This window comes from Canis lupus, chromosome 18 (assembly GCF_011100685.1).
Source record: "Canis lupus familiaris isolate Mischka breed German Shepherd chromosome 18, alternate assembly UU_Cfam_GSD_1.0, whole genome shotgun sequence".
Lineage (NCBI taxonomy): Eukaryota > Metazoa > Chordata > Mammalia > Carnivora > Canidae > Canis > Canis lupus.
The window spans coordinates 22,311,019-22,328,604 of record NC_049239.1 but is presented as its reverse complement, the minus strand read 5'-3'; the positions used below and the strand labels follow the sequence as shown (position 1 = coordinate 22,328,604).

Genomic DNA, 17,586 nt, shown 5'->3' with positions numbered 1-17,586 from the left:
ACTCTGCTATGCTTTTCAAGAGCTTACTTCTTGGCTTGTTAAACTAGCCATGTGTCAGGAATAATTCTCCAAACCTCTCTCCTCATCAGCCTTATGAGACTGCTGAAATATCTTCTGATTTCCTTCCATTGGAGATATTTTGCCCAGGCAGAGTCCATGTCTCAAGCATTTGCTGAGGAATATTCACTCACCTTTCTATGGTCTTCCTTTCTCTGGCCCTCTACTCTGGCTGACTTTGGAGTTCCTTGATACTCTTTCACATTTTGTGTGACTTTTCTAATTATTCCCAAAAGAAGCTTTGGTCTGCTACCAGCTATCCCATTCTATCAGAATAAGAAATATGCTTCAACTTTTTCACATAATTTTTCTCTACTTTTCACCTTTTATGATTAAATGTTTTTTGCTTACTGCCTTTCCCTGAAAAAAATTTAAGATCCAAAAGTATAGGGACCATTGTACTTTCTTCTTCTTCTTTACCTCCTTCACTTTCTGCTTCCCCCTCCTCCTTCTGCTTCCCTCCCTCATCTCTTACTCCCTTGTACTCCTCCCAGCCCCCCACCTTCTTGCCCCCTTTTTTCCCCCTCTCCTCTTTCTTGGAGTCTTTTACAGTTTTTATGTATCCAGGACCTGTATCTCCATGAGCTATTCACTCACTCAGTTCAACTAATCAGCATTTTTGTGGTTGCTGTTCCTTCTCCTGGGATGTAGCTTCATACTGCTAAAGCAGTGGTTTTCCATCCTGGCTGAGGACTTGGTCTTAGTTAGCAAAACCTTTATAAGAAAAATTTCAAAATACTGTTTTGGGTATGATGAATATGTATTAGTAGCAAAGACAACTAACTGTCTAACAAATGTGAAGCCCTGCTCCTATAGTATAACATTGACTTTGGCAAGCCCATGCTGGGGAAAAAGTCTGTGTTTCCTAACCCCTTTTCTCCTAGATAGGACCATGTAACCAATTCTCCTCATAGGAATTCTGTGAGTTGCTTTTATTTATTTATTTTTTAAGATTTTATTTATTTATTCATGAGAGACTCACAGAGAGAGGCAGGGACACAGGCAGAGAGAGAAGCAGGCTCCATGCAGGAAGCCTGATTCAGGACTCGATCCCGGGTCTCCAGGATCATGCCCTGGGGTGAAGGTGGCTCTAAAACCGCTGAGCCACCCAGGCTGCCCTTGAGTTGCTTTTATATCCACTTTTTAAAGAAGGAAGCCTGCATTCTCTTCTCTGTCTCCTTTTGCATGTGATGGTGAGTTTTAGGGAGCTTGGGGCCACATGACTAACAGAACCTTTTTTGCTAATATTATATGGCTGAATCCCCATGTTTTACTATTAATAGTTTAAGAAGGAAATGCCTATTTTGTTGAGCTACTGAAACATGGGTTTATTTGTAAAAACAGTTAACATTCCTAAACTAATACAGAAATTGATTCCTTAAACTGGGTGATACCAGAACAAAGACTTAAAATATGTGGCTTTGGTTCAATGGTCAGGAGGTGTCCAGGAAAGGAGATGATCTAACAGGCTGGGAAAGTAGAGACTCCTGTTCTGCAGTGTCAAAACAGTTCATCAAATTGTTACCATCATAACTTTATAAAGACACCCCATACCACCAAAACTATAGCTCTGTCAAAAAGAAAAGAAAGGAAAAGAAAAAAAGGAAAGGGAAAGGAAAAGAAAAAAAAAAACCCACAGTGAAGATAGTGCATGTTGGATGTTTCTTGCATGACTTCACAGAAATTTACAAGAAAGATAAAGGCTCATGTAAGAATAGGATGAAAAGTTCAGCCCTATGGCAGAGATTGGTTTAAGAGTCTATTATTCCAAAGACGTTTATGATTTCAAAAGGCACAAAGGAAACTGATATTTAAGAGATAGAAACAGAGAGAAGGAGGAAGAGGAATACAAGAACTAAAGCAGATTTGACTATTTAGTCGAGGAAAGAACTTTTGAGTGTGGTTAATATAACTTGGTACCGATGGAAGTGATCAGATCAGAAGCCTCTACCTTTTTAGAGAATTCTATTGTTACAAACCAAATAAACCAAAACATGACCCTGACCTAAAAGAAAAAGCCTACAGCTGTTCAAAAAAAGATCTCTGTCCCTTCAAATTTATAGCAGGAATTGTGATCCAAATCTTTTACTGCTATTACAAATTAGCACAAATGCAGTGGCTTCAGACAACACAAGTTTATGATCTTATAGTTCTGGAGGTCAGAAATTCAAAATGCGTGCTAGACTTAAATAAAAATTTCAATGGGGCTGTGTTTCTTTTTCCATGAGACTTTTGTTTTGTTTTTGTTTTTGTTTGTTTGTCTTTTGCTTTTGTCAGCATCTAGAGACCATTGCATTCCTTAGCTTATGTCCTCCTCTGTCTTAAAAGCCAGCAATGGCTGGTTAAGTCTTTCTCAGGTCTTGTTATTCTGACATTGACTCTCCTGCCTCTCTTATTCATGTGTGAGGAGTCTTCTGATTATATTAGGCCCACCCAGATGATCTAGGATAATCTCTCCATCTTGAGGTTAGATAGCAACCTTAATTTCATCTACAACCTTCATTCTCCCTTGCCATGTCACGCAACATATTCAAGGGTTCAAAAGATTAAAACATAAACATTTCTGGGAGGATATGGTTCTTCCTATCACAGTGGGTATACTACTACTGTTATTCACTGCAGAAACAGTGTTGGAGAATAATGGACAAGGCTGGAGGCAGCAGCCATTGAAAATAATAAATAAGGAAATGTGTCTCAGAGTCAGAAATCAGGGCTTTATCATGGACCTTCTTAAGAGTATGTGTTCTTCACCACGTCATTCTGGTCAGCTGGATTTTGTCATTGCTGAGGAACAGTAACTGTTGTGTGTATGCCATTCTTCCTTTTGCAAATAGGAATTTTTTTTTGCAACCGTACTCTTTGCACTTTGGTGTGTGGTAAGGGGAGGGGCCAGAAACTTGCTCTTCGGAGGTTGCTGTGTCATGGGAAGCCATATCTGAATGAATTCGAATTGTGTAGAGTTCCTTGACATGCGGTTGGATTAAGGGAAGGGGCAGGAATTTAGCTTAGAAGAGAGAAAAAGTTTCTATATATGGAAAGAAGGAAGCACAGACACTTGATGGTCAGAAGATAACCTGATGGTCAGAAGATAACCAACTTGCTACCAAAATTTGTGCTCTAGCTTCTGTTGCATATATGGAAGTTTGCTGCCCAGACAGGGACCCCCATTTGTCAGCCTCCACTTGCATCTGTGTGGGGCCATTTGGCTAGTTTACTATGAGGGAATGAGAGTAGACATGATACATTTCAAGCTATGAAGACTCAGAGATTTCTTGTTTGGTGTCCCTTTCTTCTTTATTCTGGGTTCAAGACTCCGGAGCCTTAAGAGACAGAGGAGCCACGAGAAGGAAAAAAACCTTGCTTCTTGAATGACCACTAGGAGAAATCTGCTTGGTGACAGTCAAGTCTGCACTGGGTTACTAAATGGGCAATAGATATATTTCTTTTATGTTCAGTTCTCAAAAAGTAAGGTATTATTTGTCAGGGAAAACACTATTGCCCTAATACAGAATTATCTACATAGTCAGGGTGGAAAAAAATCCCTTAATCTTATAAAACAAAAATTTAACTTCAGATTAATCTTTCCCTTATTAAAACACCAATATTTATGAAAATCATAGCATAAGTGTGAAAATAATTAGTTGTAATATTTTAATCAGTGCTAAAATTTGTGACTATGTAGGTAAAAAAGAATGCCTAAAATAGCAAAAAGTGTTCATTTGAATATTCCTTTAAAAGTAAGAGGATAAGGGATGCCTAGGTGGATCAGCGGTTGACTGGTTGACTGTCTGCCTTCAGCCTGGGGTGTGATCCCGTTTCCAGGGATTGAGTCCCACATCCTGCTTCCTGTGGGGAGCCTGCTTCTACCCCATCTATGTCTCTGCCTCTCTCTCTTGTGTCTCTCATGAATAAAAATCTTTTTTAAAAAGTAGATAAAATATATTCCTTGATATAATTTAGCATAATCCTCTATTTTTATTTTTAAAGGTCTTGGTGATATTAAGTTTATATGAATATAATCTTGTCACATCAACTTTAAGGTTGGAACAGTTTTTATAGTAAAGAGAAAAAATATATATGTCTATTAACTACAATTACTGTTTTATAGAAAAAGAGTACAAATAGAATCAAATTTTATAGGTAATAACACCTGCAAATGTTGAGTGTATATGACAAGAATTAACCTATTTAGTTTTGCAAATCACTACTACCTTTCCCATAACATTTCAGACTTTGACTCTCTTTATGGTATCAAGGTGGTCTAGTCATGTCACTTATGTTTTAATTTAAACTCAAGAATTAGCTTGCTCCATCTCATAGTCTGATACTGAATGTAATAGTGAATTATCAAATAGTTACAATTCCAGTGCAATATTTCATATAAATTCAAACATTACATGGCTTTGGAAATTGTTTTCAAAAGTCACTATGCTTATAAAATTCTAATTTAAACTCCTGAACCTACAGGGTGACCCGGTCCATGTACTCGCCAGTGCTAATATCTGTACTAGTGCTGGTTATTCACGCTGACATAATAGAAATAAAGAGCAAAGTATCTGTCTCCAGATGATACAGATTTCTTTGGAAAACTCAAGTAATTGAAAGAGGAGGAAGGCTGATTACAATTCTATACTTTATCTATTGAATTGTTTTTATTTCCATAACCATACTTTCATTGTAATATATACTTTTCTGCCCAGGGCTGGAAGACCAGCTTCTATTTTTTAACCTATAAAGAGTTTTGTTTATTTTTTGCTTTCATTCTCTGAAAGGAGTCTGTGACCCATATGAGGTTTAAGACTTATAAGGAAGAGTAAAAAAACAAAACAAAACAAAACAAAAAAACACACACATAAAAATATCCTTCAGTGTCACATAAAGTATATCAAAGAAACATCTAAGGCTCTAAAGTACTCTGTTAATAATGCCTTCGTCTTGATTATCATTCTGACTTTTTTTTTTTTTTAACCAAAACCAAAATAACTTCTCATTGTGCCTGGAAATCTTCTTTCAAGGTGTAGCTGGTTTGTCTGATAAACTGATTTTTGATAATGACAGATGGCTATGTATGTGTCAGTGGAAGAGGTGCTTATGCCTGTGAATGCATTTTGTAACTAACCCAAGGCAATAAATTAGATAATGGAGATTTACACCAAGTAGGAGAGGAAGATGGCCCTGAGGGGTGCATGCTTGGGGAAGAATCAGGTCCCTAACACGTCCTGCCCCTCGTACTGGAGAACAGGCCTCCACTTGGCCTCATGCGTTGTTCGGGCTGTTCTCGGACCCGCCAGTTCCAGGGAATTTGATACATGAAAGGCAGCGGGACGTCTGACAGGCAATTTTACTCGGGAATTGGTGTTAGCGGTAACACCTGATAATAAAACTCACCTCACCGAATCACCATTCTCCCCATGTACCGAGATAATCCACCGGCTTGGAAGCTTTGCTCTCAGCTATTGATTTATAAGATTTGTATTCATCGTGTCATTTTTTAAATGTCTTGCCCTGCCTTCCCTTAGCCCACCTCACATCATCTCCACCTGATAACTATTCTCTTTGTAAAGAACCAGCAGAACTCCGCAGACCCGCAGATTCAGTCTCATCTGCAAATTTGTCAGATATGCAAATTCTTAGGGCCCACCTGTATCCACCAGCCAGAAACTCAGGGCTCGGGCTAATGATGATCCGTGTTTTGGTAGGTCCTCGGGGTGTCAGGATGCATGCCCCAATGTGAGCAGCACCGATGGGTATGAATGATACTATAGCTTCAAGTCAGAGCTCTGGGTTTCTCCTGTCATTAGGATTTTCCAGCAGCCGCTCCTCAGTCCAGCCTCTCTCAATATCCTGGCGCTGAGTGTGTCCTTTGAAACTGCTTAGCGGGGAGGACAAACACTCCTGTCTACAGATCCACCTCTCCCGGATTGGCTCTTAGGAAGACAATTAGAACAGATTTCAGTAATACTGGGTTTACTTGAAACAGATGCAACACCTCATTTCAATTAATTTTTCTACATGTAATGCTTTTGGCTTGCTTACTTCCCTGTCTTGTTTCTTTCATAATATATTTACAGAGTGCCTACTACCGGCCCAGGTACTTGATGAGAAGCAGTATTGCATGTGCATTTTGCAGTCGAGTAAACTGCACTAGACATTACTGTATGTAGCAGAGATGTAATTTAGATATAGTTGGCATGTCATGTAAAGTGTATGATTCAAGGGTTTTTGGTATATTGACTAAGTTGTGGAACCATCCCAACTTAGGACATTCCATCACCCCAAAAAGAAATCCCATACCCATTAGAAGTCACTCCCCATCCCCCTACCTACTCCACACCCTCCCACCGCTGCTGAAAATCCGGCCTAGTCCTAGGCGATCACCAAGATACTTTCTGTCTCTATGGATTGGCTTCTTCTTATTTATATGACATGGCTTTGGACATATCATATAAATAAATCATATAATAGGTGATCTTTTCTGACTGGCTCCTTTTACCCAGCACGTTTTCGAGGTTCATCCATGTTGTAGCAGGTCAGGACTTCGTTAATTTTTATTGCCAAATAATATTTGCTTGGTGATACCACATTGTATTTATATATGGACGTTTGGTTTTTTGCTTTTTGGTTCTTATGTACATTGTTTCCAAGGACATTTCATGTACAGGTTTTTACGTATGTAAGTTTTCGTCTCTCTTGGGTTAATACCTAGGAGTGGAATTGCTGGGTCATATGGTAATTGTATATTTAACCTTTCCCAAAGCAGCCGCCCCATTTTGCATTGCGACCTGCAGTGTAGTTTCTAAGAGTTTTTGACCTGGTATTCTGGATACAAGTTGCAAGTTTTAAAACTTTCTTCTTGCAACCTAAGACTAGAAAAGAGGTAGATATCTCCTATAAACACTTACATATGACAAACACACATTTCATCCACTTTGGGGGTGGGTGTCAAGTAGAAATATATACATTTATGAAGCACATGATTCTTATTAGAATATTAAGCTCTTGGGATACTCTTAATAACAAGTGAATAGATGACTCACTGAAATAGTAATTCATTGAATGAAGACACATATAAATTTCTAGTTTGTATCCAAACATATGGTAAGTTCCTGTGATTTCCATTAGGCACTTACACATAAATGCTTCACATGTGAAAGACAAAACACTTGAGTGTTTTTTTCTCCATGAAATATAATACATTTTTTAATGCTCTTAATGAGATTAAGTGATGACCATCATCCTACATTAATCAATTGATATTTCCAAGGTTATTAAATTAAAAGTTATTTGAAGTCTGTTAGACTTTATGATTAGAAATGGTGATTATAGCCCTAGCAATTGAAGCTAAGCAGAAATTTGAATGCATGCTCAGGTTGCTGACTAAAATCGACATGTTCTTTCTGTGAGAAACTGCAAGCCTGTGTTTCAAGACAGTGATATAAAAAATCACTGTTTGGTACACGTCTGTAAGTTGAAGATTGCCTATATCTATGGATTACCATTACTATTACAGTCTTTAAGAGATACTTTTACTTAAATTTCAAAAAATACTGCAGTGAGAAAGCAGTAAATTCAGTTAGTTGTCTTAATATTTCATTGAGAATTAAAATGACAAATCCTTTATTTGCAGATCTAATAGAAGTTATCAAAATGAAATGCATTTATAGATTTTATTGATCTAATTTTTCTGGTTTCATATTCAGTTTTTAAAGCTTCTCATTTACTTGATCAAGGTGAGGATGTTTTATTTCTATAACATGTTTCTTCCTCATCTCCATTGAAAGGGAAAAAAATCAGTACTCTGAAGGTGTCCTACTGAGGTATTGCTGTTTATGGAAGAACAGTACATGAAGCAGTAAATAGCTCTAGCCAGTGATTAAATGTAAAAGCAGAGTTGATGTACTCGATAAATGCAAATGTCATTTATAGTCTCACATACTTCAATATCATAAATACTCTTCTCATTGTATAAGTACAAGATGACAACACAAAATAAACTCTATAACATATGCCTAAGTGATACAAATAAGAAGGAGGTACATATGCCAATCTGAATTATAATTTTACTGTATTCATATACATACATATGTATGTGTATATGTACACATATATGTATACATACACCTATATGTGTGTATACATGTATATATACATATTTGTATATATGATATATATTATAACAGTGTTTCCAATTAATTATTGATTTTTTATAGAAGTTTAAATAAAAACTTTTTATGGTGATTAACTGCTTGAAGTAAACTATGTAAGGGATATAGGCTAAGTTGTCTATTTGAAAAAACGCTAACCATCAAAAATTTGTATAATTTAGTTATCAAGGTCATCAAAATTTGTCTAACATTAATCTTAAGTTGAATTAACATTTGCAAAAAAAAAAAAAAGGAATTAACATTTGCCACATGTCTGTCTACATAGCTAATACTTGCAGGTCTCACCAAACACTATCCCTGTTCAAAGGTGTAATAATTGATCTTTTTAAATAAAAATGATATTGGAAATCTTTCTACGATACTAAAAGCCATTAGAACATGCTCTTTAAATGGGTGACTTGAATGATATGTGAATTATGTATCAATAAAACTGTTAAAAAAAGAAAAAAATGGGAAAAGACACCTCATTATATATTTCCAATAACTATTTTTTCCATTGTATGTAAATTACCTACATACATAGAGCCTTGAAAAGCATTTATTTATTCTCATTTTTTTGTTACACATGAGAGCAATAGAATCTACCTATATTGATCACTAGTGTGCTAACATAATATGTACATTTTACAGCGTGGACACAAATTACAAAAGAATGAGAAAAATAATGGTACATACTTACTTAGAGCATGTGTCTACCATAAAGTTCATTAAATGTATACTACATGTCAGTTAATTGTCTTTACAGGTTATTGTTTAGATTTCTCAAAAATAATTTGTTATAGATTTTTCAAGTCTTAAGTCAGTAGAGAGGGAGATATTTTTCACATTGCACGTCTAAATGGTTTATCTGTTGTCCTGTAATATCACTCCTTTGGGGTGTGGTTACAAATTAATGAAAAAATGGAATGAATGAGTAAAAAGCTGTATTATTTAATTCTCGCAGGATATTTTCAACTTTAAAAATCTAAAACTGAGGCTCAGGAAGGCTAAGTAATTTGGCCAACCTCTCTGAATTCCTAAATTACAGAGCTAGGCTTTGTAGTTAGGTATGTCTGTGCCATTTCTAGCACACCACTGCATATGACTGTACTTTCCTATAGCTGAGAGTTTCTAATGATTTCAAGACTCGACAGAGTATCTGGAGTCAGGAATTTGAGTATTTGATGGAGGTCTTAGAAATTAATGAGTTCAAGCTTTCTCATTAAGAACAGATTAATGTAAGACATGGACATAGTCTAGGACATATGACATTTAACTTAGTTCAGGGCTTGGGAACATTTTCTGAATGTGAACACTTTTTCAGGTGAGAACAAAGTCATTGAAGCAGCTAAATCACTTTTGCTCTCCCCTCCTAATCCCATTTACACCTTCTGATGGTTGATATGGTTGATGAATTTTTCCTGAGAAAATGCATTAGGAGAAAAGAAGTGGTTCTGAAGGTTGCCCATGGAAAGAAAGTAGGTTCACTAAATTTTATGAGTGATTGACTATAAAAATGTTTGTTACATACAAATCGATATTTTATATGAAGTGGCTTATGATGTTTTCCACTAGAGTTGATATAAAAATCCTGCATGATAAATGATCAGATTGCTGCCTATGGGAATTTCAAATGCAAAGGGAATTTGCAAACTTATGTCATGGTAGATGTACCTAATAATACTTTAATATTATTTTTTAAATTAAATAAAGTGGTGAAATATGAAGATTCTAGAACCTCTTCCACTTTTAGAGAACCTTAAAAGGTTAATAAGATTTTGTATAAGTGGGGCAATATTGAATATTATATATATTGAGCAATAACAACTTTGGTTGATTGAATCCTGAAGTAAACTTGTCCTACTCTTTTGCCTCATTTATGCTACTGATTTTTTGTGGAAGCAGTTCTGGTCTTCACATTTCTTGCTGTTTCTGTTTTACCTCTTTGCATTGTGTTTATCTGCGTTGTATGACCAAACTCCTTTCCCCCTGCACATGGTTCCACCTTCATATTTCCATTTTCCTTTTCTTTGGATAATTCCGCTTTGCATTTCAAAATTTTTCTACTTCCTTTTCTCCTTACTACTTAAAAAAAAAAAAATCCCTTTTTTGGTCACGTGTTAAAGACACTTAACTATTGTCTGTTGGGGAAGAAAAAAATCAAAAGAAGGGGTGGAGAAGGGGAGGAGTGGGGCTGGCTAGTTAACTTGGGGAAGAAAGGGGAGAGAAACAGCAGAACTGGGTTCTGTCCCTGAACACTGATGAATCATGGACATTTGTTAAGGCTTGAATTGAAGTTTTGTCACTGTGTTGTAAGTGAGTTTATGATGACAGTTCATCTTTGATAAGTATTGTGTTGTTCAAAGGGAGAAGTTGTACATAGTTTGAGAAATAGAAATGAAATTTAAAAGAATTGTATAATCAATCCAATATATATAGGAAATCGCATAATACTCTACTGTTGGAAACAAGAGGTCTTGAATGTAAGGAATTTCAGGTACTATTAAAGAGACAGATGACTAAGTCTATAAGCTCTCCCAATCAAAATGTTTTAATGCATGTTCTTATTACGGGTAATGACTACCAACTCTTGTCAATGACATAATTAAAGAAAGTTAAATCACTATTAATGGAAGCTGGATTAGTAAATGTCTTTATGATATTACAGAAATAAAAACTTTCATTTTGAAGTTATCCACTCGATATTTGAGAGTTATGCATTTGTTTGAAATTTACTCTGCAAGTCCTGCTAGTATAAATTCTATCCACTAAAATGAAGGACATCTTGGTAAAAATAGACCGATCTGTGTGTAACAGAATGACTTGCAGTGACATCCAGGTAATAAATATACTTAGCTTGAAACTTAAGACTCAGTTTGCTGTTTAAATTTGGACTATCTTCACCCAGGTTGGCAAATTTATGAAATCAACTCTTTTCTTCTAGCCACCTATGGACATTCTGACAGAATCATATTCTTAAAGAATGGGTCACCTTAGAGTAAAATTTAAGGCACTGTGAATAAGAAAAAGAAATGTGTATAGATTCCAGTTGTAGACAATGCAAGCTATTTATAGATATGTTTAGATCCTTAATCTCAGTTTTAAAGTATAAAATGTTGACGTATTATTAATTACATAAAAATGTAGGATATTAGATAGCATATAACAATATCCTTTAGGCGATTAAGCATCACAGTATCTTTTTTCCCCCAAATTGTCAGAAACCCTTAGGACCCCACCACCTTTTAAGAAGTTATTACTGTATAAAAATATTTGTGCTGTCTTGGTTTTCTGATGCTTCCAAATATCAAGCTTATAAGATTATAACTTCCATCTGTGATAGGTGAGTAAAATAGAGGTCATCTTATTGTCATCTCCCAATAGAATGTAGGATTGTAATTCTATGTTTACTAATATGTTCAGGTAGTCATGTTTTCTTTGCAAATAATTTGCAGGAACTCTTTTTTTTTTTTTTAAAGATTTTATTTATTCATGAGAGACACACAGAGAGAGGCAGATACACAGGCAGAGGGAGAAGCAGGCCTCTAGCAGGGAGTCCGAAGCGGGACTCGATCCCAGGACCCCGGGGTCATGCCCTTAGCCCAAGGGAGACGCTCAACCGCTGAGTCACCCAGGTATCCAAAGAGCAGGGGTTTTAATCATATCTAAAATAAAAATAGGATGATTGCTCTTTTATTTTCTCTCCATTACCCATTACTGCAGAGGGGGAAATTCCTGGCAACACCCTTTGTGGTGCTTCAATGGACACTCATTTAATAGATGAATTCTATATAATCTGTGTAGGCAGTGAATTTGATCCATAACATACCTATAGTCTTAGAGAAACATGCTAGGTTTCAATGGTGGTTTATTGTATTTAAAGTATATTAAAAACCTAATAGAATAGTATCAACCATCTTTCTTTTTCTTTCTCATGAGAGGTTACATCCATAAAATCAAAAAAAAAAAAAAATCCAAACACTGGAAAGAGTGACAACAATTGTTAGTTTGGGTCATTTCAAATGTTATCCTCCATCTCTTATTAACAATGCCCATTATATTTTTGGTGCTATTGAATACTTGCATAAATAACTGAATTCTTCCCTTTGTATAGGCCTAAGTAAATGGGTTCCCCATACTTTGAGCTATCCCTTAAGGCTCAAAAAAAAAAAAAAAAAAAAAAAAAACCAACGAAAACTCCAATTCTGTGGAGTGAAGAGGATCTTACAATGAAATCTAGATTTTCAAGTTTAATAATTCTTCTTTAATGGGAAGTCACGCTGTGGGTGCTTTTTTTTTTTTTTTTTTTCCGGAGATGTGCTTATACTTACTAGGGAAGGGAGAAAGAAAAATGAAGAAATCTGTCATTAGCAGAAATTTAAAAATACAGTACCGTAAAAGCCATGGCTTGTCTGAGGATTTGACAGGATTCAATATAACCGGTAATATTTCTAAATACTTAAATCAGCAGAAGTTTGCCAATATAGGCAAACAACAAACTTCCAATTAGTAACTATTGTTCAATGTTACTTTGTCTTCATTTAGCCGTATCCATTAGCACTTGTGTCACTTGGTGTCCCTTCTTTCAAGTTTAATGCCTTGTCAGTAACTGTATGGCTTGGGCCAGGGGAAAATGTCCTCCAAATATCTGTCTTGTTTGTAGGAATATGTGACCATATTTTTTGATCTAAGGTCGTGTTTTTTCCATGGTGCTTTCTATAATGGCCTCTCTGTGCTGCTTTAGTTTAAAAATACTGAATGTGAACACTGATGTAAGAACCCTCACACATTCCCTTAACCATTCTCCTGGGAATTGGTAGTTCTGAGTTGCTTTCTTTTCATATTCCCATCTCCTGAAAACATTCCCCAAGGACAGAGATAGTTGAGGCTTTCTGTCCATTTGTTTTTAACTTGGGCTCTGTCTGGAACACCCCTGTGCCTGCATATACTGCCTCAAATCGCAAGTCTGTCTTCTTCTGGCTCTTAACGCTGTATCTCGCTCAGAGACAGGTCCTAGCCTCCCATTTGCATGTAAATAAATAAGGCCTGTGGTCACTGTGCTCTTAGTTTCTTAACAGATACCAAAAACCTAGAAAATGAGTGATTGCCTGTTCAATTTTTTTTTGCCACAAACCATTTTTCTTTCTAGTGCTGTGTGTTTGTACATAAGAGAAAAACAGAACAAAACATCTTAATTACATTGTCTTATTCTTAAAGCAAAAATGTTGAAGAAATTAGATTTGATTTACTGAAAAAGATCATTACAAATATGCTTCTACACACAGAAATACGCTCACAGTAAAATGCAACCAAAATTGAATTTTATGCTACTGATACGTATAATATTACCTAAAATCAGGTAGGAGTAAGAGGAGTCATTTCGTGGCTATTAGGCTCATTTGTTCTTTCTGCATTTTTAATAAAAATAAAATGTTTATGAGCACATTAAACATTTACATATAGTAACAACTGAGAGCCAAAAGTTAGACACAAATTGGTCATGAGTAAAAAGTCAGTGCTTCGTGTGAACTAAATATTTTGGATTAAACTTTCATCTGGAAATGATTAATACAGGCATCAGATCTTCATTAATCTTTCTTATTAGATTATTTTCTCTTAAATGAATAGTAGCTATTGATTTGTGACTTCTTATTTATGATGGCCCATAACACAAGTTATGTCATCAGTCCCTATGATTTATAAACATTTTATCTGGAATGGCAAGATTTGGTGAATAAGCAAAATTTTATTACTACTAATGGTGTATGATCTGTTTTTTTTTTTTTTTTTTTTTTTTAGATTTTATTTATTTATTCATGAGAGAGAGAGAGAGAGAGAGACAGAGGCAGAGGGAGACGCAGGCTCCACGTAGGGAGCCTGAGGCAGACTCGATCCCAGGTCTCCAGGATCACGCCCTGGGCTGAAGGCGGCGCTAAACCGCTGAGCCGCCCGGGCTGCCCTATGATCTGGTTTTTACGGAATTTTTCAAAATAACTGAACTGAGTTTAAACGATGCATTGTAGGGGCCTATGGATAATCCAACAGACACAGAATGCTATGTTGTGAAAATGCCCTTGCTCTAGTTATCACAGGTAAGAAATAAAAGCCACATTTTGAGTATCCTCGTTAGAAAGGTTTAGGTCAATGAAGCATTTAATCGCAAGCTCCACAACAGAGGATGAAGCAATGATTTAGGCTACGGCTGATAACCAGCACTTGCAGGAAGAACTGTGGAAGTAGTATCTTTCTTCAACAACTTCAGATATTAGAGAACACAGGGCTTCATCCGAGGGATCCAAAGAAATTGAGATTTGGCTCAAAGGCCAACAAATAATGAAGGCTGACTTACCTTCTCTAGAAGTTTATTACATCCGTTTTGGTCTTTAAGCTCTTTGTCTTAAAGATATAAATTGGAAATGGTGTACTTCCTTCGTAGGAAGTCTGAAGGCATTACTGAAATAATTGACAGAGTACAGAATTCTTACGGAGGGAGGCTGTTGTGGTAGCGACCTATCACATAGACAGTGATGGGCATCTCGTCCTGCTACTCGGAATCCTCAGGCCGAGAAAGAAAATCTGCTTTTGAATCATTAAAGATTGAAACAAAAACGATGGGCTTGACTGGTTACCTAAATCTGGACGGCAAGGCCATCCTCAGTTATGCAAAATACCCTTCCAGGGCTCCCGTTCTCAGGCCATTACATCCCACTTCTTTTCCCATTTGCTGGCTCCCGCGGCCTCCCTCTTTCTAACGGGCAAAAAACAAACTAAGTTAAGTCACGGCGGGGCGCCTTTTGTGAGGTCCCTCCGAAGCGGAGGAGGGAAACAAAGAGCAAGCCAGAGAGGAGGAGAACATAAAGAAAACAAATAAGGCACAAGGAAGGGTGCGAGTCAGGGGGAAGGGAACATCTCGGGGTCAAGAGGCAGAGAGCGGCCTACACTGTGACAGTTCGCTCCGCCGCTGGGCGCTCCGGCTCCTCCCGGGGGGCTGCCCTCGGGGGCTGGACCTCGACTCCGGAGTGGGAAGAGTCGCGGCCCCTCCACAGACCCCTCGGGAAACTAAGAAAAAAAAAAAAAAAAAAAAAAAGCTCATGAAAAATCTTATAGCCATCGCCAATCGCCGCTTTTACCCATACGCAGGTTGGTCGTTCTTTCCCATCAGGAATGGTATTCTCTTCACTTGCTGCGGAAGGCAGCCCCGGCGCATCACGGGGGGCCCTGCCCACGGGGCGCCCCGCTTCCACCCGGGCCGAGGCCGAGCCCCGGGGGAGGCCTGAGCCGAGCCCCCCGCTCTTTCTGGGAGGCCTGAGCCCCGCGCCCCACCGCCCCCCTGCGCACCTCCAGCCCCAGCGCCCCGATCCCTCGCGCCCCTGCACACCTCCAGCCCCCGACCCCCCGCGCCCCTGCACACCTCCAGCCCCCGACCCCCCGCGCCCCTGCACACCTCCAGTTTCCGACCCCCCGCGCCCCTCCACACCTCCAGCCCCCGACCCCCGCGCCCCGGCACGCCCCGAGCCCCCGCCCCCCCGCGCCCCTGCACGCCCCGAGCCCCCGACCCCCGCGCCCCTGCACACCCCAGCCCCCGCCCCCCCGCACACCTCCAGCCCCCAAGCCCCCGCCCCCGCCCCCGCCGCACACCTCGAGCGCCCGTCGCCACCTGTTCCCGCTGCTTCCCCTTCGCGGGCCTGCGCCCTGACCCGGGTCGGCAGCCCCGCAGGGGGCCGGGGCCCGGGGCTCGGGCGGGAGTCGCCGCTGCGCCCCTCGGGCCGGCGGGTCGGGCCGCACCGTCCTCGGCCCGGGCCCCGCGGCTCCGTCGAGGCAGCTGCGCCCCGGCCCCCGGCCCCCCGGCCCCGCGCTCGGCGGCGCCGCCCGACAGCGGGCACAGCGGTGCTCCAGGAGGCGAACCGAACCCCTGCGGCCTCGGCGGCCCGAGGACCGCTCCGCGCCCCGGGGGAGGCGGGGGGCCCGGGCGCGGGCAGAGCCGCGCCGGGCGGTGCAGCCCGAGGAGCCGCCGCCGCGCTCCCCTCCCCGCCCGCTCCCCTCCCTGCTCCCCTCCCCGCTCCCCTCCCTCGCGCCCGGCTCCCCTCCCCGCCCGCCCGGGCCGCCCCCGCCCCGCCCCGCCCGCCCCGCCCGCCCCCGGAGGAGCCGGAGCGAGCCTCCCGCCGCCAGCCGCGTCTCCGCCGCCGCCCCGCGCCCCCGGCCCCTCCCCCCGCCCCCCCGCGGTCGGGGGCATAAATCGGGGAGGAGACCGGGAGGCAGGGCGACGGCGAGCGCGGGCGCCGGCCGACTCGCCGCCTCTGTTCCCGAGTCGCCGCTGATGGCGGCGGAGGCGCGGCGGCCGCGGCGCGGAGCAGCAGCCGGAGCCGGAGCCGGAGCCGGAGCCGGAGCCGCGCGCTAGAGGGTCCGCCCGCCCCCCGCCCCCCGCGCCCCGCCCCTGCCCGCCGACCCGCCCGAGGCTGCCCGCGCCCCGCGCCCCGCCGGCCCCTCGACCGCGAGCATGGCTGCGGGCCGCCTGCTGGCCCTGGCGCTGGCGCTGGCGCTCGTGCAGGCGGCGCTGGTCCGGCCCGCCGCCGCGGAGCCCTTCCCTTCGGCCGTCACGTAAGTCGCCGGCGGGGCCGGGCAGGGGCGCGGGGGGCGGGCAGCGGGCAGCCGGGCCGGGCAGGGGCGCGGGGGGGGGGCGCGGGGGCGGCGGCCGAGCCGGGCGGGGGGCCCCGCGGTCCCGACACGCCCGCCGCCGGCCCGCCGCGCCCCAGCCCTGCGCGGCCGGCGCCCCCGCCCCCGCCCCCGCCTCCGCCCCCGCGAGCTGGGCCGCCCGGCCGGGGCGGTGGGGGGGGTGGGGGGGGCGGTGTCCAGCCGCACGCGCGGCCCTCCAGGCCCGTCCGGGAAAAGTTGTGCGCCGCCCGCCGTCCCACGCTGGGCGCCCCGGGGCCCGCCGGCCCGGATGCTCGGCGGCCGCTCGGCCCGCTCGGGGTCCGGGTCCTGGTCCTGGTCCTGGTCGGGGTCCGGGTCCCGGGGCCCCGCGCCCCCCGGCCCCCCCGCGGCCCCGCCGCTCCTGCCCTTGGGGCGAACACGGCCCGTTCCTGGAGGGAGGGAGCAACGTCTCCAGAGTCCCCTGCAATTTCCTCTTATTTTTAACATTGCTAAAATGACTTAAAAAAAATCCGCTGCTGCTCTGGAAATAGAATATTTAAAGGTAACTGTAGTCACGCGGCAGGAAGGGAAGGGAAAATAATAGTTCTCTTTTCTCTTAGGCTGGAAAAAAAAGAGGCAAAGTCAGTAGCTCCTGAGATACGCACGCACCTCGGAACGGCGCCGGGCGGCCCCTCGGGCGTCCGGGCAGAGCCTTTATTCCGGTTCTTGGAGCTACTTTAAGGCTCCCAGGAGC

General features: G+C 42.2%; 1 protein-coding gene across 8 annotated transcripts in view; it reads left to right on the top strand.

Annotated features, from left to right (window-relative positions):
- The first annotated feature begins 16,675 nt into the window (after positions 1–16,675).
- Positions 16,676–17,586, top strand: part of CACNA2D1 (calcium voltage-gated channel auxiliary subunit alpha2delta 1) — a 475,745-nt gene continuing 474,834 nt past the window's right edge. For all 8 annotated transcript variants that reach the window (XM_038562843.1, XM_038562841.1, XM_038562842.1 and 5 more), the window contains exon 1: positions 16,676–16,799. In XM_038562843.1, coding sequence (XP_038418771.1) covers positions 16,699–16,799 — 101 coding nt within the window. In that variant the 5' untranslated portion in view covers positions 16,676–16,698. The remainder of the gene's footprint in view (positions 16,800–17,586) is intronic.